This window comes from Meles meles, chromosome 6 (assembly GCF_922984935.1).
Source record: "Meles meles chromosome 6, mMelMel3.1 paternal haplotype, whole genome shotgun sequence".
NCBI lineage: Eukaryota > Metazoa > Chordata > Mammalia > Carnivora > Mustelidae > Meles > Meles meles.
In genome coordinates this window covers 67581243-67607913 of record NC_060071.1, presented here as the reverse complement: position 1 = coordinate 67607913, position 26671 = coordinate 67581243, and the positions used below count along the sequence as shown (strand labels likewise).

At 37.8% G+C, this 26671-nt stretch overlaps 1 protein-coding gene across 2 annotated transcripts in view; it reads right to left on the bottom strand.

Annotated features, from left to right (window-relative positions):
* The window catches only part of GOLM2 (golgi membrane protein 2), a 104899-nt gene that overhangs the window by 69015 nt on the left and 9213 nt on the right, over positions 1-26671 (bottom strand). For both annotated transcript variants that reach the window (XM_046008497.1, XM_046008498.1), the window contains exon 2: positions 3611-3665. In XM_046008497.1, coding sequence (XP_045864453.1) covers positions 3611-3665 — 55 coding nt within the window. The remainder of the gene's footprint in view (positions 1-3610; positions 3666-26671) is intronic.

Genomic DNA, 26671 nt, shown 5'->3' with positions numbered 1-26671 from the left:
GCAGAGAAGCAGGCAGAGAGAGAGAGGAGGAAGCAGGCTCCCTGCTGAGCAGAGAGCCCGATGCGGGGCTCGATCCCAGGACGCTGGGATCATGACCTGAGCCGAAGGCAGAGGCTTTAACCCACTGAGCCACCCAGGTGCCCCAAGAAAGTCTTAATTTTTATAAATGGCAACAGAAGTCTTTTCTATATAAAGTAACATCTCTTAAGACTAAATATATCTAATCATAATGTACCAATATTATAACATCTACTTCTCATGGAAGGCTTCTAAAATTAGTCTTATAACTTTAAAGGCACTCCAAAAATGCTTGGGATATAAGTTTTCAAAAAGCAGAGGTAAAATATATTTATAATGTAATTATATACATGTAAAAAACTGGACTAGAATAACAAGATATCAAAGTGCTACCAGTGATCATGTTTAGTGGTGGGATTCTGAGCATATTTTTTTCTCTACTTTCTAAATTTTATTGTGGAATCATAACTGTGACAATGACAACAAATAAAAATTTTAAAGTCAGATGGACAATTGCTGAAGTATATAAATAAAACATTTAACAATATGCATATTAATAGTTACTATATAGTATAATAACCAGGGGTGAAAAGTTAATGATTCACATAAAATGTTTATAATTAATAATTATGTTTATATATTCAAGCCACGTTTTTATTTAAAAAAAATTTTTGAGGGCTCCTGGGTGGCTCACTCATTAAGCATCTGCCTTCTGCTCAGGTCATGATCCCAGGGTTCTGGGATCAAGTCCCACATTGGGCTCTCTGCTCGGTGGGACACCTTCTTCTCCCTCTCCCACTCCCTCTGCTTACTCTCTCTCTCTGTCAAATAAGTAAATAAAATCTTTAAAAAATATATTTTTGAGATAGAACACTGTATAAGTTTAAGATGTATAACACGTTGATTTAATTCACTTATGTACTATGAATGATTACCACTAAAGCATTAGCTAACACCTCCATCATCTCACATAAACATCATTTCTTTTTTGTGGTGAGAACATTTAAGATACACTCTCTTAGCAATTTTCAAGTACACAATACAGTATTCTTAACTGTAATTATGATGTTGTTTATTAGATCCCCCAAACTTACTCATCTTATAACTGAGAGACTGTACACTTCGACCAACATCTCCTCATTTTCCCCACCCCTGGTAACCACCATTCCATTCTGTTTCTGTAAGTTTAGTCAAGCCACATTTTAACTTTCTTTTTACTCTATTAATTCTCCAATATCTAAACATGGTTGATCTTCATAGTTTTTCACCTATTACAACCACCTCAGATAAAAATAGCAAATTTGATGTCAGGTATCCCTGAATAACACATTCTGCTTATTACTTGACCCCTGGCCCCATCTCCTAAGACACAGAGGACTAGAGGTAGGACAAACTCTGGCCTCCGCTGTGGATGTTGATTCTACAGAGACAATGAGTTCTCAGCAAGAGGCAAAAAGCCTTATAGCTTATAGTCAGCCAGTTCAGTGAACCTATATTCAGGCAGGAAAGGTTCTAAAACTGAAAAGTTATTGCAATTAAAAAAAATGAGCACCACTAAGCAGCTAGCCACTAGAGAATATACTTCAACTGGTGGTCTTTAGGCTTCTTTTCCCCCACACAGTAAAATAACTGAAGTAGCTAAGTTTATCTTCAGAATGAGCCTGAGGCTTAGTATGATTTCAAGATTTTCAAGATTTGTGGGGCGCCTGTGTGGCTCAGTCAATTAAGTGTCTGCCTTCGGCTCAGGTCATGATCCCTCATGATCCCAGGGTCCTGGGATCGAGCCCCGCATTGGGATCCCTGTTCAGCAGGGAATCTGCTTCTCCCTCTCCCAGTCTCCCTGCTTGTGTTCCCTCTCTCGCTGTGTCTCTGTCAAATAAATAAATACAATCTTAAAAAAAAAAAAAGATTTGGGGTGGCTTCTCCTCCCCATATAGTTTTTCCCTAACAATATTGGAAATTCCTTTATAAAGAAGTAAAGTTTTATTTCTAACTGGAAATTAAAGGCTTAAAATACAATTGACAAAGAAAAATAAAACATCAGTGAGTTCCAGTCCATGTAAAATATCAGATTCTTTTCTGTTTGAATACAGGGAAAGGATTATAAAGCCGGGAGCTAATTGGTGCTTTAACACAAAGACCTGAAAAGGGGAGAAGTAAATAGATCGGAGAGCAAAACTAAAGAAAAATTTTCCTATATCTCAATTTTACCTTCAGCTGATGACCGTGTTTTTAAATTTTCTTTAATTGTCTTTATTCTACCTTCTTTCTTGCAGTATATTTTATTTTACTTTTTAAATAGGCTCCACACTCAACATGGGGCTCAAACTCACAACCCCAAGATCAAGAGTTTCATGTTCTACCCAACTGAGCCAGCGAAGCACCCCTTGTTTTCTTTATTTTAAACCCAAAGATACTCTCTGTCTACTGTGGTTCCCCCTGAAAACCACAGCAGGATTCTCAGAGTAACTTAACAAGAGATCAGGTCCGCAGTTGATCATGCAGAATGTACTACTTCTGACAGTAACACCAGGGTATATTACAGAAAGGCATGGCCATGCTCCTTCAAGAGGGATGTAGTTAAGAAATGTGTTGCTTAGAACCAACACTTAAGGAAAAAAAAAATTTACTTCTAGAAAATTTTTATTTCAAATTTCCTTTCAGTAATAGGCATAAAAATAAGGTGAGCTATTCAAGATAAAAGGGTGTATACTAAAATGTTACTTTGTTATCTCAGTGATTAAAAGCCAACTCTCATTCCTTTCATTTCCAAAAAAATATTAACTACCATAAGGTTTTTAAGAGTCTTAGTGTGTATTAATTCCATTATACCCACTATTAATTTCAATGAAAATACTCCAATTTGAATTTTATAGTTGATTTGAACTTTGTTTCAGCAGAAATAGTTCCTAAAGTGCAGAAAGTCCATTTAAAAGGATATTCACTCCTAAGAGTCCAAGCTTCAGTAATTGCACTAAGACTAGAAGTTGTACAGTTATGAGTTCAAATCAAAGCCTTTCTTACCACTGAAGATTATCACAGAAAATTTCCAAAGATCTCAAGATCTACTTCACTATACACAATACAATAAATAAAGATTTTTACTCAGTCACATGGGTTTTCATTTACTTTGGCATTGACTAGCAGAAGCCACTGGACTTCTTACTCAACTGATCTATGATTATTTAATAGGAAAGTACTTTGATGACAAACAGAATCATTTGTTAAAATAGCAAGCAGACGGGTGCCTGGGTGGCTCAGTGGGTTGAGCTTCTGCCTTCGGCTCAAGTCATGATACCAGGATCCTGGGATCAAGCCCCGCATCGGGCTCTCCACTCAGCAGGGAGCCTGCTTCCTCCTCTCTCTCTGCCTGCCTCTCTGACTACTTGTGATCTCTGTCTGTCAAATAAATAAATAAAATCTTTAAAAAAAATAGCAAGCAGAAAGAAGCACTGACAGAAGGATAAATGCCTTGCCATCACAGGACCTCTGTTCAAAAAATTTTATTTCATTTAGCTAACAATTTAATTCTTGAGGGTTTTAGACATTTAGTGAACTTTATTTATCTTTAATCTGCAATTACGTTTCTTACCCTTTAAATGATGTATATCTGCCATCTGATATGATATGTTGCTCTGTAGTTTAACCTGAAAAAAAAATTAAGTTTCATTTTACTATAGAATATACAGTTTTGCTCATATTTCCTTTTTTAGGCTCACATTCACTTTGAGCTTGATCATAAATGCAAAAGAAAAATCCTTAACTTATACAAACCCACCCCTTTCCAAAAAGAATTAAGAGATAAATTCTGATTAGTAATACTCATTTTAAATTTGCAAAAGAATATTCATTTTACTTAATATATAGTCTAATAACTTTCAAACATTTAGAAGTTTGAGTTGAATATCGCTTAATGGGATTTTTCAAAATCTTACCAGAAGAGACCTCTTATTAACTCTATATTAAGAAAAGAATTAATTATTTGAATCAGTTAATGGCAAATCAAAAATAATTGATGCTTATTAAGCTCCCATAAGATAACATATACTACACAGGACCTATAATTGTGGTCACTGCCCTTTAAGAGCCAGTATAAAAGAACAGTAAGAACTTAGAAGTATACCAAAATATGACTCAAATTAAGGCATAGCACTTCATTTAAATCTTTTTTTTTTTTTAGGTAATCTTTATACCAAACTTGGGGTTCTAATTCATGACCCTGAGATCAAGAGTCTCAACTTCTACCAACTGAGCCAGCCAGACACCCCAGGCTTAGCACTTAATTTAAAAATTTTTTTTAAAAAGGTTCTGGAGAGCTAGGATTCATCCACAAAGAACTACTGTACCAGTTCTTGCTTAAAAAGGCTTCATTGAATTGTTATATGCAACTAAAATATCGCTACAAACAGGTTCCCTTGTCACCCTCAAAAGTAACTTTACTTTACAGATTCATATTGATCAGAAGCAGCACCATGAGTACCAAAATGATTATGATAAATACCTCCTCAATCTCTGAAGAGAAAGCTTTAAAACCCTTAGTTTGAAATAATAATAGATTTGTAAGAAATTGCAAAGACAACACAGAGGAGTCCCATGGTCCTGTCACACAACTCCCCTGGTGCGTATACATCCTATATAACCACGAATAACATCTAAACCAAGCATCTGACATTGGTAAAACATGTAAGCATAATTCTATGTCATTTTGTCACAGGTATAGATTCATGTAACCACCACCAAAACCAAGATACAGAATACTCTATACTCTATCACACAAAGATGTCCTTCATACTGTCCTTTATATTCAAATCTATCCTCCTTCCTCACACCATTTCTAATCCCTGGTAACTACTAATTTGTCCTCCAACTCTGCAACTTTGTCATTCCATAAATGGAATCATATAACATGTGATCTTTTTTTAAAAAAACATTTTATTTATTTATTTGGCACAGAGAGAGAGGGAGACCACAAGTAGGCAAAGCAGCAGAGGGAGAAAGAGGGCGAAGCAGGCTCCCCGCTGGGCAGACAGAGCCCAATTCGGGGCTCGATCCCAGGACCCTGAGACCATGACCTGAGCTGAAGGCTGTGGCTTAACCCACTAAGCCATCCAGGTGCCCCAACATGTGATCTTTTTAAGATTTTTTTACTCAGCATAACACATAGTTGTTGCATATGTCAATAGTTCATTCCTTTTTATTGCTCAGTAGTATTCCATGATATGAATGTACTACTGCTTTTTTTTTTAAGATTTTATTTATTTATTTGATAGAGATCACAAGTAGGCAGAGAGCCCGACATGGGGCTCGATCCCAAGACCCTGAGATCATGACCTGAGCTGAAGGCAGAGGCTTTAACCCACTGAGCCACCCAGGCATCCCTGTACTACTGTTTTTTTTAAAAAATTCAACTACTGTATATTTTTGTGGTTTCTAATTTTTAGTTATTACAAATACAGGTGCTATGAAAAATCATGTACAGATTTTTACATGAACATTAGTTTTCACTTCTCTGAGACAAATACCCAGGAGTGAGGCTGCTCCTTTTCTAAAGGCCATGTCACTTTCATTTACTTTTTAAAAAATTACTATGCCAAGGTACTGGATGGGAGAATATAAAACTGGAAAACATGAGAGCAGCCTTAAAGAATCAGTAGACAAGGCAGCACCTAAAGCAGTATAATTACTGTAGGAATTCAGGGATGAATCTTAGCTGATGTGATCAGGGAAAACTTTATGGAAGGGATTTTATCTGACTTAGGCTATGAAGGCTAAGTAAAATTGTAAATTGGTAGAAAAAGACGTTTTAGATGGAGGGGATTGCGTAAGAAAAGTTAAAGAGCAAAGAAAGCATGAGGCATGAGGCACCTGGGTGGCTCAGTCTGTTAAATGGCTGCCTTCGGTGCTCAGGTCATGATCCCGGGGTCCTCGGATTGAGCCCTGCATCAGGCTCCTCGCTCAGCAGGGAGTCTGCTTCTCCCTCTCCTCACAACTTGTGCTGTCTCTCGCTATCTCTCTCTCTCTCAAATAGATAAATAAGATCTTAAAAAAAGAAAGAAGGAAAGCAAACAAGCAAGCAAGCAAGCAAGCATGAGGCACATACGAAGACCTGATCAAAATACTGTTTGGTTATAGCACATAATAAAGGGAAAAAAACAGTGAGAAAGAAAATTGGAGAAAAAGTCCTTCAGCCCTAAGAAGAGTCTACTCTTCAAATGGAGAGCCAGTGACTTTCAGATTTCAAGTGAAAGTTTATCCATAACAAATAACTAATGAAAGCATACCTGTTCTAGTTGAAACAGAAGTGGCAATCTAGGAGACCCTCTCTCTTTTTCCCCTAGAGTCCTGGTAGCTTTGAAGAATGAAGCTTAAAATATGATGTTGATATTCAGTCATAAAAAGGAATGAAGTATTTGTACATGCTACAGTATGGATGAACCTTAAAAACATTATATATGCTAAGTAAAAGAAGCCAGTTGCAAAAGAACATAGGGTTTCTTCTGGTAGTGATGAAAATGTTCTGGAATTAGTGGTGGCTGCATAGTACTGTGAATTTATTAAAAACCAAACTGAACTGGAGATAAAAACCTGAACTGCACACCTTAAAAGGTTAAGTTTTATGATATAAAAATTGTATCTCAAATTTTTAATGCAAAAAAATAGAAATGAAAATGCCAAAGGTATTACAGGGACTGGATATGAAACTGGGGATAAAATAATGGACAAACTCCAGGCACGCAAGAAGTTTATTATTTAGGAGAGGCAGTCAAGTAACTTGTCAATTATAATACAGTAAAATAAATGCTATTATTAGGTCCTACAGACATGATAGGAAAACTTAGTAGAAACATTTAACTCCTTAGAAGATGAAATGCCGGGGCGCCTGGGTGGCTCAGTGGATTAAGCCGCTGCCTTCGGCTCAGGTCATGATCTCAGGGTCCTGGGATCGAGCCCCGCATCGGGCTCTCTGCTCCGCAGGGAGCCTGCTTCCTCCTCTCTCTCTGCCTGCCTGTCTGTCTCCTTGTGATCTCTTTCTGTGTCAAATAAATAAATAAAATCTTTAAAAAAAAAAAAAAAAAAAAAAAAAAAAGAAGATGAAATGCCTTAGGGGAATAAGGGGTGGCTTCTGGAGATGATAGCTAAAATATGTCCAGTAGGAAGAGTAATGTTTTGCCAGGTAGAAGTGGGCTGAGGGTAAGGAGGAAAGATATTCAAGGCATGTGTCAAAACTCTGAAGTGAAAAATACCACACATTACAAAAACTTCAAACAGTTCTAAGAAGCTGTAACAGACAGAAGGAAATAGCAAGAAATATGCCTACAAACGTAAGCAAGGTCCACATTATGAATGGTCTTGCCAAAAAATGTGGATACATTCGAATGGCAATAGTCAACCTTTAAAGGACTTCAACAAGGTAAAGAGATCCAATTTGCAACCTAGTTTCAGTGTGATGAATGGACGAGAGGGACAAGATGAGAGAGGGAGACCAGGTAAGGAAAGTAGGAGAGCAGGAGACCACTGTTGCATTTCAGGTAAGAAAATGATGGTCTAGGCCCGGGAAGGGCACACTATGGCCTGTGAGCCAAATCTGGCCTGCTTCCTGTTTTGGGAGGGATGTCAAGCTAAGGATGGTTTATACATTTTTAAATGGGAAATCAAAAGAAGAATAATATTTTGTGAATTAAATGAAATGGAAATTTCAGTGTCTATAAATAACGTTTTATGGGAAACAGCCACATCCATTCATTTACATATTATCTCTGGCTGGAGCTATGGTGATTGTGACAAAGACCATATGGCCTGCAAAGCCTAACATATTTCCAATATGGCCCTTTATGAAAAAAAAAAAAAAAGTTTGCCAACCTCTGGTCTAAACTAATAGAATAATAGAGAAATAAAAACATGTGGGAAATATGAAAGAGGATGAATGAATAATCTTGCTGACTGATTAGATAACAGCGGTAAAAGAAGAAACACCAGGGACGATGTTTAGATTTCTAAAGTAGGACACTAAATGAGTAAGGTTGGAATACTCCCCAATAGGGAAGGGAAGCAAGAAAAATAGACTTGGGGTGGGAAGGAGAAGTGGGGGAATGATTTTTTTCAGTTTTGAACCTGCTGAATATGAATGAGGGCACTTGTGACACACCCCAAAAGAGATCTGGAAAAGGTCTGGAGCTTCTGCAACACTGAATTGAGGTTCATTAGCATATGAAAGGCAAATAAAGCCAAGGGAACTGATGGTGAGATCACTGATGGAAAGCTGCAGAGGTAGCAGGAGAAACTGATACCAATTCCTGCAGCTGATCACTAAGAACTACTCTCCAATCATCTGTAATTAGACCGTGTTTGCATTCTTTCCCACTTCCTTTATTTTCAGGATCCCCCTCCTTTTTCTTCGCATTTTTTGCCCCTCCAAAGAACATAACCATCTTTTTTTCTTGTTTTCAACAAGTTAGCATGACTTTGTTTTTTACCCATTTTTATGATGTTATTCCAACTTCTCCACACTCTATTTCACTTGCTTTTAAAATTGCTAGAGAGATGCTCTTCTTAAATGCTAGGCTATGAGTGCTCAGCTTCCCTAAACTGTCTCTTTTGTATCCTTATATACTTAAAAATTTTAATGGAGGAAGGGAAATTCAATCTATAAACCACAAAAATAGTACAGGATTATATGAGCAGTACTGCTTTATTCTTATCATTTTAATTTTCTCTTCAATATTCTTTATTGAGAATGGAGATGCTAATCCCAATGGCTTATATATCAAGTCCTCACATTTCAAAAGCTGCTCTGGAACAATGTATTTTACATGGTATTAAAGAGAAAACCATAGCTTGTCCAAAAAAGTCTTTACTTACACCAAGCATAATAAATTTTCTACCCCATTCCTTTGTCATGAAGAATTTTTCAGTTAGCTTCTCAGACCCCACCCCCGCCTTATGGCACATTGTTCCCTTGGCATCTCATGTTCTCTATTATTCCTGTCAATCTTTCCAGCAGGAGTCTCACAATAATCTTATATTTAATGTTTAGTATTACCAGCAAGTACCAGTTCCCAATTTCTCTCACTTCCTATTAACAGTAGTTTCATTGTGCAAGTTATCACACCTTCCACATGCCTTTGAACAGAGATGCCAAGGATTTGCTCAAAGATCTCAGCAGAGCCCAGCTGGTAGATCATTAAACCCAGAAGTTCTCTTCCCTCTACAGCAATTTTACTGTATTGCTCATTTTCAGACCCTTGATGTCTGCTACTAATCTGTTCATCTTTTTGACACTGCAATATCACAGGTGTCTGATCTCTCTTCTTTCCATATATACACCTCATCACCCCCTCCAATTCTTATCTAGCTTCTAAAATATTTTCATAAAGAATCTAACATTCAATGTTATCCTTTCAAGGAAATCTGAATGTGTTTTTAGCTAACATGAAACTTTTTTGTATTCTTGTAAAATCCAATATAAAGCAATGACTTAATTTTGGCTTTAATCTTATGTTTTCTACCATCTTGAGTCTGTTTATGAAGACTTTTCCTATTTGGTTTCTGATTTTTTTTTAATTTGCACTGATTTCTTCAACTTTGGCTTCCCTTCCTTTTAAACTTCTCATTAGTCAGTTCTTTAACTCCTTTGGCTTTAACCCTCTGAGAGTCTTCACTTCTTTTAATACTTCTACCATCTCATCATCTTCAAAAGGAAGCTTGGCTTCCCTTCTGATTATTCTTCCTTATAGTTTTAATTTTCTGGTATTCTAACATGAATTTGCTTACCTTTAAATGACACTGATAAAACTTCCTAGTTGTTTTGAAACTAATTTAAGTTCTCACTATTGCATGATCAGAAAAAGACATTTCATTTTACCACAAAAACTCTGTTGGAACTGGCAATGCTGTAGGAATACTTTTTTTTTTCCCCCTAAATATATTCCAGACAGGTAATAGTATATAAACTCTAAGAAGTATTATTTAATCATTATTTTATGAAAGGACTCTCATTGTCTGGCTATACAGGTCCCTTTTGGTCACTTTCAGACTTCTGCCAAAATTCCCTTTTTTACAATATGCAAGATCTCAAATAATTTCTCTATCAAATTTCTTTGGGGATGAGAGGTATGTGTTAGACATGGACACACACAGATGCACATGCGCACACAAACACAGCCCCATGCCCTTGCCTAATTTACATCTATCAGATAGATTCCAACCTAGATTCCAACATATCCTTCAAAAACCCACAATACTCAAAATACCTTGCCTGACTCAAGTCTACTGGTAAGAACCTCATATTCAATCCTGCCAAAAACTAAACATTCTTTCATCACACACAGCCCTATTTCCAATAAGAATGTCACCTTGTTTGTCTTCTACTCTCAAGGTTTATCAGAAATGACAATTCCATGAGAAGAGTAACTGTCTCTCACTCATCCCTGTGCATCCAACTCAGTAAATGTTTGCTGAATGACTCCCTAGATTTTCATGCTCCACTCTCTGTACTACATAGTTTTCTACCTTAACTGTACTTTATTCATATTTGTATAATTCTAATTATCCTCCAAGACTTCTAAACTCCCTCATTTATTTCCCCTTGTTATCAACTTCATTGCCTTAGGCCTTAGTTTCCCTCTCCTCTTCTGCAATGCTTTTTTCTCTGGGATTTGAAGTCGATCTGTAATTGGCTATTATGCATGCTGTCTTTGGCCTTTCCCATATTAATCTCTTAAAATGTGTTTACTATCATTCTTGAAACCTTTTTTTCTCTTCCAAGACATATGTTCTTTATCTCTTTCTTTAGTAACAATTATCTTCTGATAGTTTCCTAGAGCACTTCTCGCTCATCCCCAGCTATTTCATCTATTTTCCTCTAATCTTTCTTCCTCCAATACCTAACACTTAATCTTTATATTTTTACCAACTCTTTCTGAAGCTCTTTTAGTGCTTTCCCCATCCCACATGGCTACTTTGAATTAATTTTGGCAGCTGTTACCAGCTCAGTTGCTCTCCTTCTCTTTTCATTCTGGGACCTTGAAAATGGCTCAGCTGTGCATGCTTCACTTTCATTATGACCTGTTCTTGGGCAATCAGCACAACTTTGACCACTGATCCCAAAGGTTATATATAATTTGCTTTTTACAGATGTCATTTCTGGCTCCTTTTTCTCCACACCAGAAACATTTTTCCTTATATCTCATACCCAGATGATTTCTAGAAGCAATTCTATCTTCTGTAATGTAACTGCTAAACCTGGATCATGCTTAGAATCACCTAGGGAGCTGTAAGAAATACATATTCTTGCCTCCTCCACCTCACTCCAGTGTGATTTAGTAGTCTGGGAATGGGCCCAGAAATCTTTTTTTAAAAGCTCAAGTGATTCTGATAAGCAGCCAGGTTTAGTGATTGAGTAATCTATACTATGTCTTTGGCCGGCACCTATACTAGCTGGATCAAATTGGGATATTGATACAAACTGATGGGTGTAAATGTTTGGTTTTTTGTAATGTTTATTTTTGTGTCGGGTCTTGTGCTAAGTGTTTTATAAGTATCACTACATTTAATTCTCACAAACATCCTATGAGGTAGGCTTTACATTTTACAGATAAGGAAACTGTACTTTATTTCATATGCCTACAGTAGATTCTGAATATCCTCCCAAGCAGTGCCACACAAGAGTCTGTGCTCATGACACTGTGCATATACTAGATCAGCTACGTAAATAAACTTCACAGAGTGCCTGGGTGGCTCAGTCAGTTAAGTGTCTGCCTTAGGCTCAGGTCATGATTCCAGGGTTCTGGGATCAAGCCCCACACCAGGCTCCCTGCTCAGCAAGGGAGCCTGCTTCTCCCTCTTCCTCTGCCCCTGCTCATGTGCTCTCTCTAATAGAGAAATAAAATCTTAAAAGACGAAAGAACTGAGAGAAGAAAAACAAGAGTCTGGTGTAATGGAAGCCAAGAGCACAGAGAGCTGGGTGAAGAGATGGTGAGATATCAGGAGTAGGAAGAGAAAATCCAAATGTGAACAAAGACAATTTGCTTTTCAAGAAATGTAACTCGGAAAGGAAGAAAAGCATTTTTCAAGTACCGAGGAGCAAGTAGAGACAGAGAAGTTGAATATAAGAGGGAGACTGAATTAATAATATTACAAGGTCTTTGTAAAGGTGGAGGGAATTAAATCCAGAAAACAGGTATAGAGGCTGGTCCTAGAGAAAGTAGGAACTTTTTTTTTAACCCCAACAAGGAGGGAAAACATATGGTTAGAGAAGTAGGTATGCCTACAGATTTGGTAATAAAAATTTATCAGTTCCTCTCCAATTCTTGGTCAAAAAGGAGACAAGATCACCTGCTGGGCTGTAGAAAGGGAAAGAGGAATTTAAATGGGGGAAAGAAGGTGGGGAAGGCTTGAGGAGGGTAAAAGTTTGAAAGCTGTTGGAATAGATAATGCTGTCTAGAGAGTATTGTAATTTGTAAGGACTGCTGAAAACCCATTTGGGGCAGCTGAACATAAATTTCTACAAGTACCAGTCTGGTTATATGCTTTTCTCCAGCTATGCTTGAAATAGACATGTACAAGAGAGAATAATGGCATGTACAAGAGAGAAACTAAACTGAAACAACCGACCATGGAATCTTAGCTGGATAGGTAGTAACGAATGAACAAGGCTGCTGGAAAAGAAGGAAAGGATAAGTGGTCCAGGTGAAGCTGAAAAACAAATATAGTCCATCGGCAGTTCTAATATCTTTTTTTTTTTAAAGATTTTATTTATTCACCCATTTGGGGGGTGGGGGAAGTGCACATGCAAGCAGGAAGAGAGGCAGAGGAAGAGGGAAAGAATTCCAAGCAGACTCAATGCTGAGTGTGTGGAGCCCAACAAGGGGCTCAATCTCACAACGGGAGATTATGACCTGAGCCAAAATTGAGTGTCAGACGCTCCACCAACTGACGAACCACCCAAGTACCCCCCAATTTCTTTTTGATATATTCTCCCAAGAATATGCAAGTCTGAAGTTCACAAATTTTAATTTTTTTTAATTAAGTAAACTCTACATGCAACATGGGGCTCAAACTCACAATCCTGAGATCAATAGTTGCATGAAATATGAGCAAAACGACATGAATCACTCCCAGATATAAGAAATTACAAGGAGCATAATTCACCACTCTCTCATTCTACCATAGCAACTGATGTTTCAGATGGGGGCTGCTCCGTCTGCCTAGTTCCTAGAATGAGGAAGATGTAGAGCAGTACCTTCAGTCAACCCACAGAGAGCATGTTAAGTGAGTGTTAATCTTTTTAAAAATTTATTTATTTATTTTGGGGAGAGAGAGAAAGTGTGCACCAGTGGGGCAAGGGGCACAGGGACAGATTCTTTCAAGCAGACTCCCTGTTGATAGAGGAGCCCCAAGCAGGGCTCGATCCCACAACCCATGAGGTCACAACCTGAGCTGAAACCAAGAGTCAGATGCTTAACCAGCTGGTTTTTTAAGTAGGCTCCACACCCAATGTGGGGCTAGAAGTCACAATCCGGAGACTGAGCTGCATACTCTACCAGTTGAGCCAGCCAGGTACCCCAAGTCAGTGATAAATTTTAAGCCACATAAGACGATACAGATGGAGGACTAAGAAACAGAAAGGAGAGAAGGAGAGGTCGGTAGGGAAAGAAAGGCAGACTTTAAGGTACGAGAGGAAGAGTCTCCTCCCCATCTGCCATTTCCAGTTCATAAAGCATTTCTACTTAAACACCTCACTAATCCTTAAAACTTGAAATATAAAAAATAAAAATAGTTTCTCCACAAACTAGCAACCCTTCTCAGCTTCCACACTACCTTTAATCTTTTGGTTCTCCTGCCTCTTCCCTCTCTTCATCTTATTAACCAGCCCATTAGTGCCTACAACTGCATGCATTCACACTCCAGACAAGCTTTCATCAAGTCCAGCCAATTCTTCTTTTGCAATTTCTCTCAGATCTGACCCTTAATTCTTTCTATGTTCATGGCAACCACCTTGATCTACAAGGACTATTTTCATCTAGCTGAACTAGAAGAGAACCTCTGTAAGAGCAGAGATCTTATTCGATTGGTCACCCCTTATCCCCTGGTACAATTCAGGTACTCAACATTGTGACAGAATAAATAGATGAAGAAATCTAACCTATCACCAGTCTTTTTCCCACTTTTATCTATTTCCATATGGTAGTGACAAACATCTTGGCAAAAACTTGTTTTCCATAAAAATGTTTCTTCCAGTTGAAATCCAATAATAGAATACTATTACCCATAGTGTGAAACTCTTCTACCAAGCATTTAATGCCTTCCAAAAGGTGGGAACCACTTTATCCATTTATCAAAAATGGTCTCCTTGACATAGTCAAGCTAGTTTTAACCATCTCTAATTTAAACTACTTTTTCCTATGTCCGTGGTTCATCAGAGTGCCCTTTCCTTTCCTTTTTACTACTCTAAATTAAAAACCAAGACTTAAGCTGAGTCTACAATATCATAATGTTAATTTCTATAACTAAGAATTTCATTATATTCACTAGCCCCATCCTTCCAACATGTTCCCAATTTTTTATGCTATTAGGCCCTAGTCACAGCTTTCACTTCCAGGTCCCCTCTAACTCAGTCATATCCCAGTCACCTCCTACCAAGACTACCCAACACCGTTGTCAAATTCCCTTTTGGGTCTTAAGTGTGCATTTAATTTCTTCTTATGTTAATTTATTCAACATATATTTATTGAGCAGCTATTTCACACAAGTCACTATTCTAAGCACTGGGGATATAGCAAATCACAACAAAAGACAAAAATCCCTGCTCTTGCTAGAAGATTATAATATTTAATGTATAATGTTTATTATAATAAACAAAGGAGTCATACAATAGCATAGAAAGAGGTAAGTGCTGTGGAGAAAATACATTAGAGATGGAAAAGGGGGTAAGGCCTTAACAAAAACCTGTCATTTAAATGAAAACTTTTAAGAATGAACCTTACCATGAAGCTACCTGGGGAAAGTGGGTCCAGGACAGAGGGTATAGCCAGTGTAAAAGCATCATCACAGGAAAATGACTGATACGTCAAAGAACTGATCAAAACAGCCAGCATGGTGTGAATGAAATGAGCAACAAGGGTAGTAAGAGGTCAGAGAAATGTAAGAGAAGCAGAAGGTCTAGGGCCTGTGGACGACTGGAAAGACTCGGGACTTTTTCTGCAATTGAGATGAAAGCCACTGGAGCAAGTAAGGAATATAACCTAACTGGCATTTTAACACAGTGCTATGTTGAAAACAGATTGAAATAGGAGCAGGGAGCAAGAAGAAAGGAATCAGGTTAAGCTATCACCAATAACTTAGGCAAGAGATGGTGATAATTTAGACCAGAGTGGTAGTAAATGAGGTAGAGAGAAGTGTCTGAATGCTGGATTTATTTGGAAGCTAAGCCAACGAGATTTGCTGATAAATTGGATGTGGAGCTAAGAAAAGGTCAAGAATGACTCCAGAGCTTCTGGCCTGAGAAACTGATAGGGAGGAGTTGCCATTAACTGAGCTAGGAAAAACTGTGCATAGAAGTTCTGAGGTAGGGGAAAGATCGGGAATTTGGCTTTGGACTGGTTAAGTCCAAAACCATATATGCCATCCAGCAGAAGATGATGAGTAGAGAGTTAAATATCAAGGCTGGAATTTAAGAGAACAGTCTGGGTTAGAGATATAAATTTGGAAATCATCAGTACATAAATGGTATTGAAAGAGGTGGCAGGGTGAGCTCTAGATAAAGAAGAGGTTCAAGGACTAAGCCTTGGGGTATGCTATTTGAGGAGGAACCAGAAAAACAGAATGAGAAGGAATGACTAGTGAGGTGGAAAGAACGCAGTATTTCCTGTAAGTCCAAATGAAGAACATGGTTCAAGGAGGAAGAGGAAGTAAACAACTGTATCAAATGCTGCTCATAGGTGAAGTAAAATGATGACTAAGAACTGACAACTGGATTTTAGCCAATACTCAAATACTAGACCACAGTTGGTATGATGAGGGCAAAAGCCTGATTAGAGTGAATTTAAGGGAATATGTTACTGTTTTCAGAATAAGCTACCAGACTTACTTCCAGCAATAATCCTTCTACATAGCAGAAGACCAAAACTGGGTTTCAGCCTCACTTTCTATGAAAGTTATCTCAAGTGACCATACTCATTACTTCCAAATAAAAAAAACTGATGGTGGTAGAGTCAGCCCTTAGTTTTCTGATACTAATTCCCCAGAAGTCATTGTACTAGAAAGCTCACTTCAGTCCTCAGCACTTTGAGTGAGTATATGTCCTAGATTTTCTAAAGGTTCCAATTTAATATAATTTCCTTCTGTGAATGAAAGGGACTCCTTATATGTGCAATAAAACATGTAATTTCATGCCACAGTAATAGTTTTTAAATTTTTTTCTCAAATCAAGAAAATTCTCTTTCAGCTAGGGGCTGGGGTAGGGAAAAAAGAGAGCTTTGTTCGGGGCGCCTGGGTGGCTCAGTGGGTTAAGCCGCTGCCTTCGGCTCAGGTCATAATCTCAGGGTCCTGGGATCGAGTCCCGCGTCGGGCTCTCTGCTCAGCAGCGAGCCTGCTTCCCTCTCTCTCTCTCTGCCTGCCTCTCTGTCTACTTGTGATCTCTCTCTGTCAAATAAATAAAATCTTAAAAAAAAAAAAAGAGAGAGCTTTGTTCAATGGGTATAGAGTTTCAATTTTGAAGAGGAAAAGGTTCTAGAGATCTGTTGCATAACAATATGCATATTGCTAACATGACTGTACACTTAACAATGGTTAAGATGGTCAATTTTATGTTATGCAGTTTTTCTCCATAGTTTTTTTTTTAAATTTTTTCAGAAATGATGTCCTGATTTTCTATTTGGAAAATACAGACACTATGCTGTTAACTCAAATCTCAAATTGAAGGCATTCCAGGCACCATTAACATTTGAGAAATAAATGCTTTTTGTTTTGGGGGAGAAGTACTATTTAAAGAAGTAAAACTTGTTAAGAAACTCTTTCCTCTAAGCTTTAAAATAGTTTCTTCCTTTCTTCCAGTTAAAGTAAAAGATACCATATGGCATTAGGCAAGTGGCTATCAGAATGGGTCACTAATAAGCAGAATGTGTATAAGCACAAAAACGCCTTGGAGAATTTGGTATGGAAAGTTTCTATCCATATTTTTAGTCATAGGCTCTTTCAGTCTTTTTAGATGGTTCTTTAGTAACTGACCTTTCATTCCTTGATTTCGGTTGTTCTTTGTATCTTTATTAAACCTCCCTCATGTAATTAATACTGAACAGTGTTGCGCATAAGGAAAGACTGTGACTATGGAAAGCCCGATAACATAGTTCTTAAAAGAACAGCTCTAAGATTAAGCTGCCTGGGTCTGAACTCTGAATTCATAACTTATTATTACCTTGGCTGAACTGCTTATTAACTTCTCTGTGCTTCTGTTTCCTCATTTGTAAAATGAGAATATTATCTACCTCAGAGGACTGAGATGAACAAATAGTGTTTACAACACTGCCTGGCACATAGTAAGTGTTTAATAGATGTTACCTAGTAGAATATCTTCTTTACTGTTCCCAGTACCTAAAATAGTAGTCCCTCAAATTTAGCCTTTTTTGCCAAAATGATAAACTGGGAATTTCAAAGAATTTCCTAGCATGTTACTTTATTCCCGATTCCTTTTTTGCTGGCGCTGAGTTACTTACTCTATAAATAAGTACATTTTGGATTATTTTCTCCTAAATGCTTCCACTGGAGCTTTAACTTTTTTCCTAACTCAGTTAATGATCTTTTTGTTAATAACCCTTGCCCTTTAAGAGTGCCACCTGTAGGGGCACCTGGGTGGCTCAGTGGGTTAAAGCCTCTGCCTTCAGCTCAGGTCGTGATCTCAGGGTCCTGGGATGGAGCCCCGCATTGGGCTCTCTGCTCAGCAGGGAGCCTGCTTCCCTCTCTCTCTCTCTCTGCCTGACTCTCTGCCTACTTGTGATCTCTCTGTCAAATACAGGGATAAAATCTTAAAAAAAAAAAAAAAAAAGAGTGCCACTGTAGACTGTGAACTTTTTCTAAGTCATTCATTAAAAATGTTAAGTATGACCAGTGCCAAAACTAATCCCTTGTGTCCCATGTTTATTATAATTCGCCATCTGAGAAAGTAACCATAATACATTAAAAAAACTATGGCATTAGGAATCAGAAGACCTGTTTTAGATCCAACATCAGGTACTAAAGATCAGAGGCAAAAAACTTTTAAAAGCTTTAGTTTTCGGGGGACATGGGTGGCTCAGTGGTTAAGTATCTGCCTTTGGCTCAGGTCATGATCCCAGGGTCCTGGGATTGAGTCCAACGATCAGGTTCCCTGCTCAGCAGAGAGTCTGCTTTTCCCTTTCTCTCTGCCCTGTCCCCCAAATTGTGCATGTGTGCGTGCATGGTCCCTCTCACTCTCTCAAATAGATAAATAAAATCTTTAACAAAAAAGCTTTAGTTTTCTCATCTATAAAATGGAACTGCAAGTCCTACCTACTCTGGAGTTTAGCTATGAATATCAAATGCACCGGTCTGTCAACTCTATTATTTTCTATTCTTGCTGCCATTGTCTTAAATATAGATCCATAGTTCTTGCCTAAACTTCTGCAACAACATATTTCTGAACTGATCCTGATTTCATTTTCTTTCCTCTATAATTATCCTCTATACTATACCCATAACTATCTTTTCAAAATACAAATTTGATTATATTGTTTTCTACCACCTTGAAGGTGAAATTAAAACTCCTTAGAGTATGGCATTTAAGACTTTTAAGAGTCTGGCCCCAAAGAGCCCAGAAATAAAACCTCACATATATGTTAACTGATTTTGCAATAAGGATGCTAAGACCATTCAATGGGGAGAAAAAAATCTCCTCAACAAATGGTGGTGGGAAAACTGGATAACGATATGCAAAAGAATGAAGTTACAGTCTTACCTTATACCATACAGGAATATTAACTCAAATGGAACAAAAACCTAAACTTAAGAGCTAAAACTATAAAACTCTTAGGAGAAAATACAAGGGGAAATCTTCATGACCTCTGATTTGGGAATAGTTTCTTAATTATGACACCAAAAGCAAAGTCAACAAAAGAAAAAATGGATGAAACTGGATTCCATCAAAATTAAAAACTTTTGTGCATCAAAGGATATTATCAACAGAGTGAAAAAACGATATACTGAAGGGAGAAAATATCTGCAAATCATATATCTGAAAAGGTTTTTTTTTTTAAAGACTTTATTTTATTTATTTGTCAGAGAGAGAGCGAGCGTGCACACAGCAGAAAGAGCGGCAGGCAGAGGGAGAGAGGGAGAACCAGGCTCCCTGCTGAGCAAGGAGCTCAATGCGGGGCTCGATCCCAGGTCCTCGGGATCATGTCCTGAGCTGAAGGCACACCCTTAACAGACTGAGCCACCCAGGTGTCGCCGAAACGGGTTTAACATCTAGAGTAAATAAAGAACTCCTACAACTTAGCAAAAAACAAATAATCCAATTAAAAATGGGCAAAAGACTTGAACAGATCTTTCTCCAAAGATAAAAATGACCAAGAAGCACATGAAAAAATATTCAACATCATTAGAGAGAAATGCAAATACCGTGGGGTATCTCTTCATACCCAGTACAATGGCTATTATTAAAAACAAAACAAACATGTTGATGAGGATAAAAGGAAACTGGAACCCCTGTACATTGCTGGTAAGAATGCAGAATTGTGCAGGCACTGTGAAAAACAGTTTGGTGCTTCCTCAAAACGTTAAACATAGAATTACCATATGATTCAGCAATTCCACTCCTAGGTAAATACCCAAAAGAACTAAAAATAGATTCAAACAGATATTTCTACATCAATGTTCAAAGTAGTAGCAGTATTCACAATAGCCAAAAGGTGGAAACAAATCAAGTGTCCAGCAACAGATAAATGCATAAACTGAATGATATAAATACACAGAGAGAAAAAGATGGTAATGTTATTCAGCCATAAACAGGAATTAAGTTCCACAACATGGTAAACCCTGAAAACATTATGCTAAGTGAAATAAGCCAAACAGAAATGGACAAGTATGGTATCATTCCAGTTGTATGAAGAATCTGGAATAGACAAATTCATAGAGACTAAAGTAAAATAGAAGTTATCTGGGCTGGTTTATGGGAATAGTTATTGCCTAATGGGTACAGAGTTTTTGTTTGAAATGATAAAAACAGTTGTAGAAATAGATAGTGGTAATGGTTATTTGTCATCATTAATGTACTTAATGCCATTAAATTATAAACTAAAAATGGTTAAAACAGGGGCCCCTGGGTGGCTCACTCATTAAGCGTCTGCCTTTGGCTCAGGTCATGATCCCAGGGTCCTAGGATCCAGCCCCGCATTGGGCTCCCTGCCTAGCGGGAAACCTGCTTCTCCCTCTCCTTCTCCCTCTCCCACTACCCCTGCTTGTGTTCCCTCTCTCACAGTCGCTCGCTCACTCTCTCTGTCAATTAAATAAATAAATAACATCTTTTAAAACAATGGTTAAAATAGCAAAATTTTTTTAAAGAGGGAGGAGGGGAGAGACGGAGAGAGAGAATCTGAAGCAGGTTCCATGCCCAGCATGAAGCCCAATGTGGGGCTCAATCTCAGAAACCTGAGATCATGACCTGAATCAAAATCAAGAGCTGGATGCTTGGGGTACCTGAGTGACTCAGTCAGTTAAGTGTCTGCATTCAGCTCAGGTCATGATCCCAGAGAGCCTGCTTCTCCCTCTCCCTCTGCCTGCCACTCTCCCTGCTTGTGCTCTCTCTCTCTCTCTCTCTCTCTGTCAAATAAATAAAATAAAATCTTAAAAAGAAAAAAAAAGGTGACACTTAAGCAACTGGGCCACCCAAGCACCCCTAAATTCCTAAAATAATAAATTTTATGTTAAGTATATTTTACCACAACAAAAAAATGATAATGAAGAGTCTGACCCCAAATAGCTTTATCTCCAGCCACAAATTCCCTTCCTTTTCACCACCCTGCATGCCACTCTCCTACTGAACTGCCTCACCCATGAAGGTACAACAGACTTTCAATCTTTCCTGGCTTCATTTATGTTTCTTGGCTTTACCCCTTTCTTTCTTTCTTTCTTTCTTTTTTTTTATTTATTTCACAGACAGAGATCACAAGTAGGCAGAGAGGCAGGTGGAGAGAGACAGGAGGAAGCAGCTGTCCACAGAGCAGAGAGCCCAATGTGGGGCTCGATCCCAGAACCCTGGGATCATGACCTGAGCCGAAGGCAGAGGCTTTAACCCACTGAGCCACCCAGGCACCCCGCTTTACCCCTTTCTAAGTTTGGTGAACTACTCTTCATCTATCAGGATTCATTCTTCAGTGAATCCTTTTCTTCTTGACTTCCTGAAGCAGTTAATTATTCCTTTGTACTCTCAAATCCCTTCGTAAATAGTTCTACTGTAGCATTTAAAAAAATCTTAATTGTATAAAATCTTAATTGTATAAAAGCAGGATAGCTCCTCATTGTTGGAATTCACTCCTGCAAAACAGAACATCTACCATTCCTACCTCAATGTCTAAATGCCACTAATGCTCCCTGTCATTAATGCTAATAAAAATGCTCCATGAGGCTAGTACCGACCAGGCTAAGAATTGCACTATGCTTAGTTGAAGACTCCATTATCTCTTATCTGCACTACTAAAAAACAAATTTTAAATAAAAACCTTGATTATTTTCCTTACATCTATTTTTTTCTTCCCTCCAACCAACTCTCTATTCTGCAGCCAGAATAAATGTTTTAAGCTTAATCAGATCAAGTAATTAATCAAAATTCACAATGTTTCTGGACTTAGAGAAAAGCATTTAGTCTTTCACCATTAAATGTAACGTTAGTGGGGCACCTGGGTGACTCAGTGGGTTAAAGTCTGCCGTCGGCTCAGGTTGTGATCTTAGGGTCCTGGGATGGAGGCCTGCATCAGGCTCTCTACTCAGCGGGGAGCCTGCTTCTTCCTCTCTCTCTGCCTGCCTCTCTGCCTACTTGTGATCTCTGTCTGTCAAGTAAATAAATAAAATCTTTAAATATATATATATATATATATAACGTTAGCTGTGGGGGCTTTGATAGATACCCTTTATGAATCTGAAGAAGTTTCCTTTCATTCCTATTTTGCTTAGAGTTTCCTATCATAAATGGGTATTAAATTTTGTCAAATGCATTCTCTCCAAGGATATCCAATCTCACCAATTCTATCTAACATTGTACTAGAGGTCCTAGCCTTTGTAGTAAGACAAGGGAAAATAAAATAAAAATCATGCAACTGAAAAGGGGAGAGGGGCACCCAGGTGCCTCAGTCGGTTAAGCATCCATCTCTTGATTTCGGCTCAGGTTGTGATCTCAGGGTTGTGAGATCAAGCCCTGCATCAAGCTCCACACTAGATGTGAAGACTGCTTAAGATTCTCTATCTCTCCCTCTCCCTCTGTCCCACCCCTTCCCCCTCTCTTAAAAAAAAAAAAGGAATTTTTTATATGCAGATTTCATTTTTCATATGCAGATTTCATTTTTTCATATGCAGATGACACGAAGATACACATAAAGAATTCTAAATTCTAAGCAGGCTACAAAAAACCTACTACTAATGAGTATTGTGGCTTTTTACTGGTAGATTCTTTAGAAGTCCTTGGATTCCATTAATACTAGAATGAGCTCTAATGCATGGAAATAATCAACATACAAAAATTAATCTCATTTCTATGCAAAGAACAAGTAGAATAAAAGATATAATTTCATTTTTGATAGCATCAAGTACACAAAATACTTAGATATAAATGTAGTAAAATAAGTAGGGGTGCTAAATACTGAAAATTATAAAACGCTGCTCCAAGAATTTAAAAAAAGCTAAAAAATAGAGAAACACCACATACATGGATTGAAATATTCTGTATTATTAAGATTCAATTCACTCCAAATTGATTTCTAGATTTCCTATGGGCTGAACTGTGTGCCCAAAAAGATATGTTGAAGTCCTAACCTCCCAGTACCTGTGAATGACCCTTACTTGGAAAGAGAACCACTATAGATGTAATCAAGTTAAAACAGAGTCATTCTGGATTAAGGCAGAGTTTAATCCAATTTGGCCAGTATCTTTAGAAGAAGAGAAAACAGAATTAGGGAAGAAAACACCATGTGAAGAGACAAAGAAACACAGACATACTGGGAAGATAGCTATAGAAGATGGAGACAGAGACCAGAGTTCTGCTGCCATAAGCCAAGGAACACCTGATGTTATCAGAAGCTAGAAGAATCTTACCCCTAGAGGCTCTGGGAATATGATGCTGACAACACCTTAATTTCGGACTTTCGTTCTCCAAAACTGTAAGATAACAAGTTTTGGGGTTTTTAAAAATTTTGGGGTTTAGGTTTTTTTTTTTTTTTTTTAAGATTGATTGATTTATTTTAGAAGACAGAGAAAGAGAAAGACAAAGTGGGGTAGGGGCAGAGGGAGAGACTCTTCAAGCAGACTCCTTGCTAAGTAGAGATTCCCCTTTGGGGCTTGATCCCACTACCCATGAGATCATGACCTGAGTCCAAACAAAGAGTTGGAGACACTCAGGTACCCCAAGTTTCTGTTCTTTTAGGCCATTCAGTTTGTGGTCCTTTGTTATAGCCCTAAGCAACTAATACACATAGTGAATACTCTGAAGTTATTTAATTTGTTGGTGAGATACTGCTCTTATATAATATCACATAATATATATATATACATATATATATAATTTTACATTTTCTCTTTTTAAAAAAGATTTATTTATTTAGTTATTTGAGGGAGTGGGCACACACATGAAAGAGACAGGGCAGGGGTAGAGGGAAAGAATCTTTAAAGAGACTCCCCACTAAGCATAGAGCCCAGTGCAGGGTTTGATGTCATGACCTGAGCCGAAACCAAGAGTCAATGACTTAAGCAACTGAGCCACCCAGGCGCCCCTAATTTTATATACTTATAAACATACATATAAAGTACTGTGTGGCAACACAGTTTACTGGAAAGAGCAAGGGTTGTCGTAATCAAAGACCTGAGTTTAGAATTCTGCCTTACCTCTTAAGCCTGTTTCTCCATTCACAAAATGAGAAGATTAATGAAATAAAATATGTTAACACCTGTCCAGTACAGAGTTTGACATTCAGTAACGTTAATTCCTTTTTTTCCTGGGTATATTGGTATAGTTAGTCTTGTACTGTTCTCTTTAGGCCTGAATATATTAATTAAACTGACAAAAATATATTGAGCACTTACTCTATACTAAAAAGATCTTTGAAATCTGTCCCCATTTTTCTTTTTTGTCTCCCTTTATTTTCATATTTCTCCACTTTCTTTTGCATCCATATTAAGGAACAGTGATCCCCAGAAGGTTCCAAGGAGATCATAAATTGATCCTTGAAAAATGATGGCTACGTTGGGTGCCTGGATAGCTCGGTTAAGTGTCTCCCCTGACCCAGGCTTCCTGCTCATTGGGGACTCTGCTTTATCCCTCTCTTTCTGCTCCCCACCCCTCAAATTGGGTATGCACACTCTCTCTCTCAAATAAATAAAATCTAAAAAAAAAAAAAAAGAAAGAAAAGAAAACTGATGGCTACGATTTAGTTATGCAGAGAAAAGGTAAAAGGACATTCAAGGAGCTTCCTTCCACCTCCTTGATAGAGGAAGAGAAACAATCCTTAATTGTGTGGTGTGACACCTGTCCTCTGAGTAATAAGGAGAACTTTGTAGATTGTGACTTCATTAAGCAAGAAGAACTAATTTTTTGTGGCTTAAGACCTAAATTTTCCCCATTTTTACCTTCTTCCTTGGATGAAAATTAACATTTCCTTTGACTGAAAGTCCAAAGTTCCCTTTAGACACAGCTAGCTAGGTATGCAGTAATTCCAGCTTCCCCCACTGCCTCAAGGTTCTCTTTCTGATTCCTAAATAACTTGATCTAACTTTCCTGCCATTATTTCTTCCTGGCCAGGTAGGTCCTCCTTTGAACAATGTTGCCTGTTTTCCATGTCTGATTCTTTGTATCTGGCAAACTAGGTCCTTTCCCTAAGGATCAAATCAAACCTTATCTATAGCAAGTCTTTTCTATTTAATATAAAATGATATATTTGCACCTTATAATTTCAATCCTGTATATCTAATTTAAATTCACCTTGGGGCAAAACTGTTTCTCATTAGATGATTAACAGAGAACTCATCAACTAACATTTTTCATTCTTAAACTTGACCCTACTTAGCATTTTGTACTGATCTGTCCTGCCCGTCCTTCCTTCTTCAAATTTTTATCCCTCGGCTTTAATAACACCTATTCTTCTCTCATCATATCTGTCTCCTATTGAATGTTTTTATATCCCGTGCTTCCATCTTTAACCCTAATTTCATTACTTTATTCATCAAATACGTTTGAGTTTCTATTTTGGAGTAGTACCTATGCTATATACTATGGCTGCAGCAGTGAATCAGAGAATGAGAGCAAATACAGTATACATGATTATAGAGCTTACAATTGAGCAGAGAATATGAGGGGAAGACCTAACCCAATTTAAGAGTTTTGGGGAAGACATTCTTGAGAAAGAGAAAGAGAAAGCTGAGTCCTAAAAAAGATGAGGTTTTAGTGAGGTAAAGAAAAAGAGAGAGGTCTGGAGAAATAAGAAGCTTGGAAAAGATGAGAAGAGAGTTCCAAATGGAGGACACTTCATGTTTCAAAGCACAGAAGAGGAAAAACCATGGAGTGTTAGAGGATATAAAAGTTCAGTATGTGTAGAGGAGGGAACCAAAGGGAGAATAATAATATCTGATGCTGGACTGCAAGGCTGGAGTCAGAGTGTGAAAAGATCTATGAGCTATGTTTAGGGCAATAGGAAGGAATTGACTGGCTTCTTCATCACCTCCTTTTATGACATGCTTAATTTTTATTTTTAAATAACTTCATTGATGTATAATTACGTACAACAGACCACATTTATTTACAGCATTCAATTTAGTGACTTTTGATAGCTTTATGCATTTGTGTAACCACCACTGCAATCAAGAAAGAGAACATTTTTACCACCCCCTCAAAGTTTCCTTTCATCCCTTAGTTATCCCTTCCTCTGTCTCTGGCCTCAGGTGACAACAATTCTGTTTTCTATCACTATAGATTAGTTTCCTTTTTCCAGAAAACTATATAAATGGAATCTTAACTATGTACTGTTTTAATTGGGCTTCTTTCACCCAGCACAATGCTTTTTTGATTCATCTATGTTGTTGGGTGTATCAGTAATTCATTCTTTTTTATTGTTATGAAATATTCTACTCTACAGATTTATCACATTTCGTTTATCCATTTGCCTGTTGATAGACATTTGGGTTTTTCCAGTTTGGGGCTTTTGTGAATATAGCTGCTGTGAATGTCTGTGTATAAATTTTTTTTGTTGTGGTCATATGTTTTTATTCTTCTTCAGTAAAAACCTAGGAGTGGAATGGCTGGGTCCTATGACAGATATATATTTAACTTTATAAGAAACTGCTGGGCGCCTGGGTGGCTCAGCAATTGTTCCTAGCAATCCCTGTCATCTCCTGGCTTGTAGATGCATCACTCGAGTCAAGGCATCCATTGTCTCATGCTCTTCTT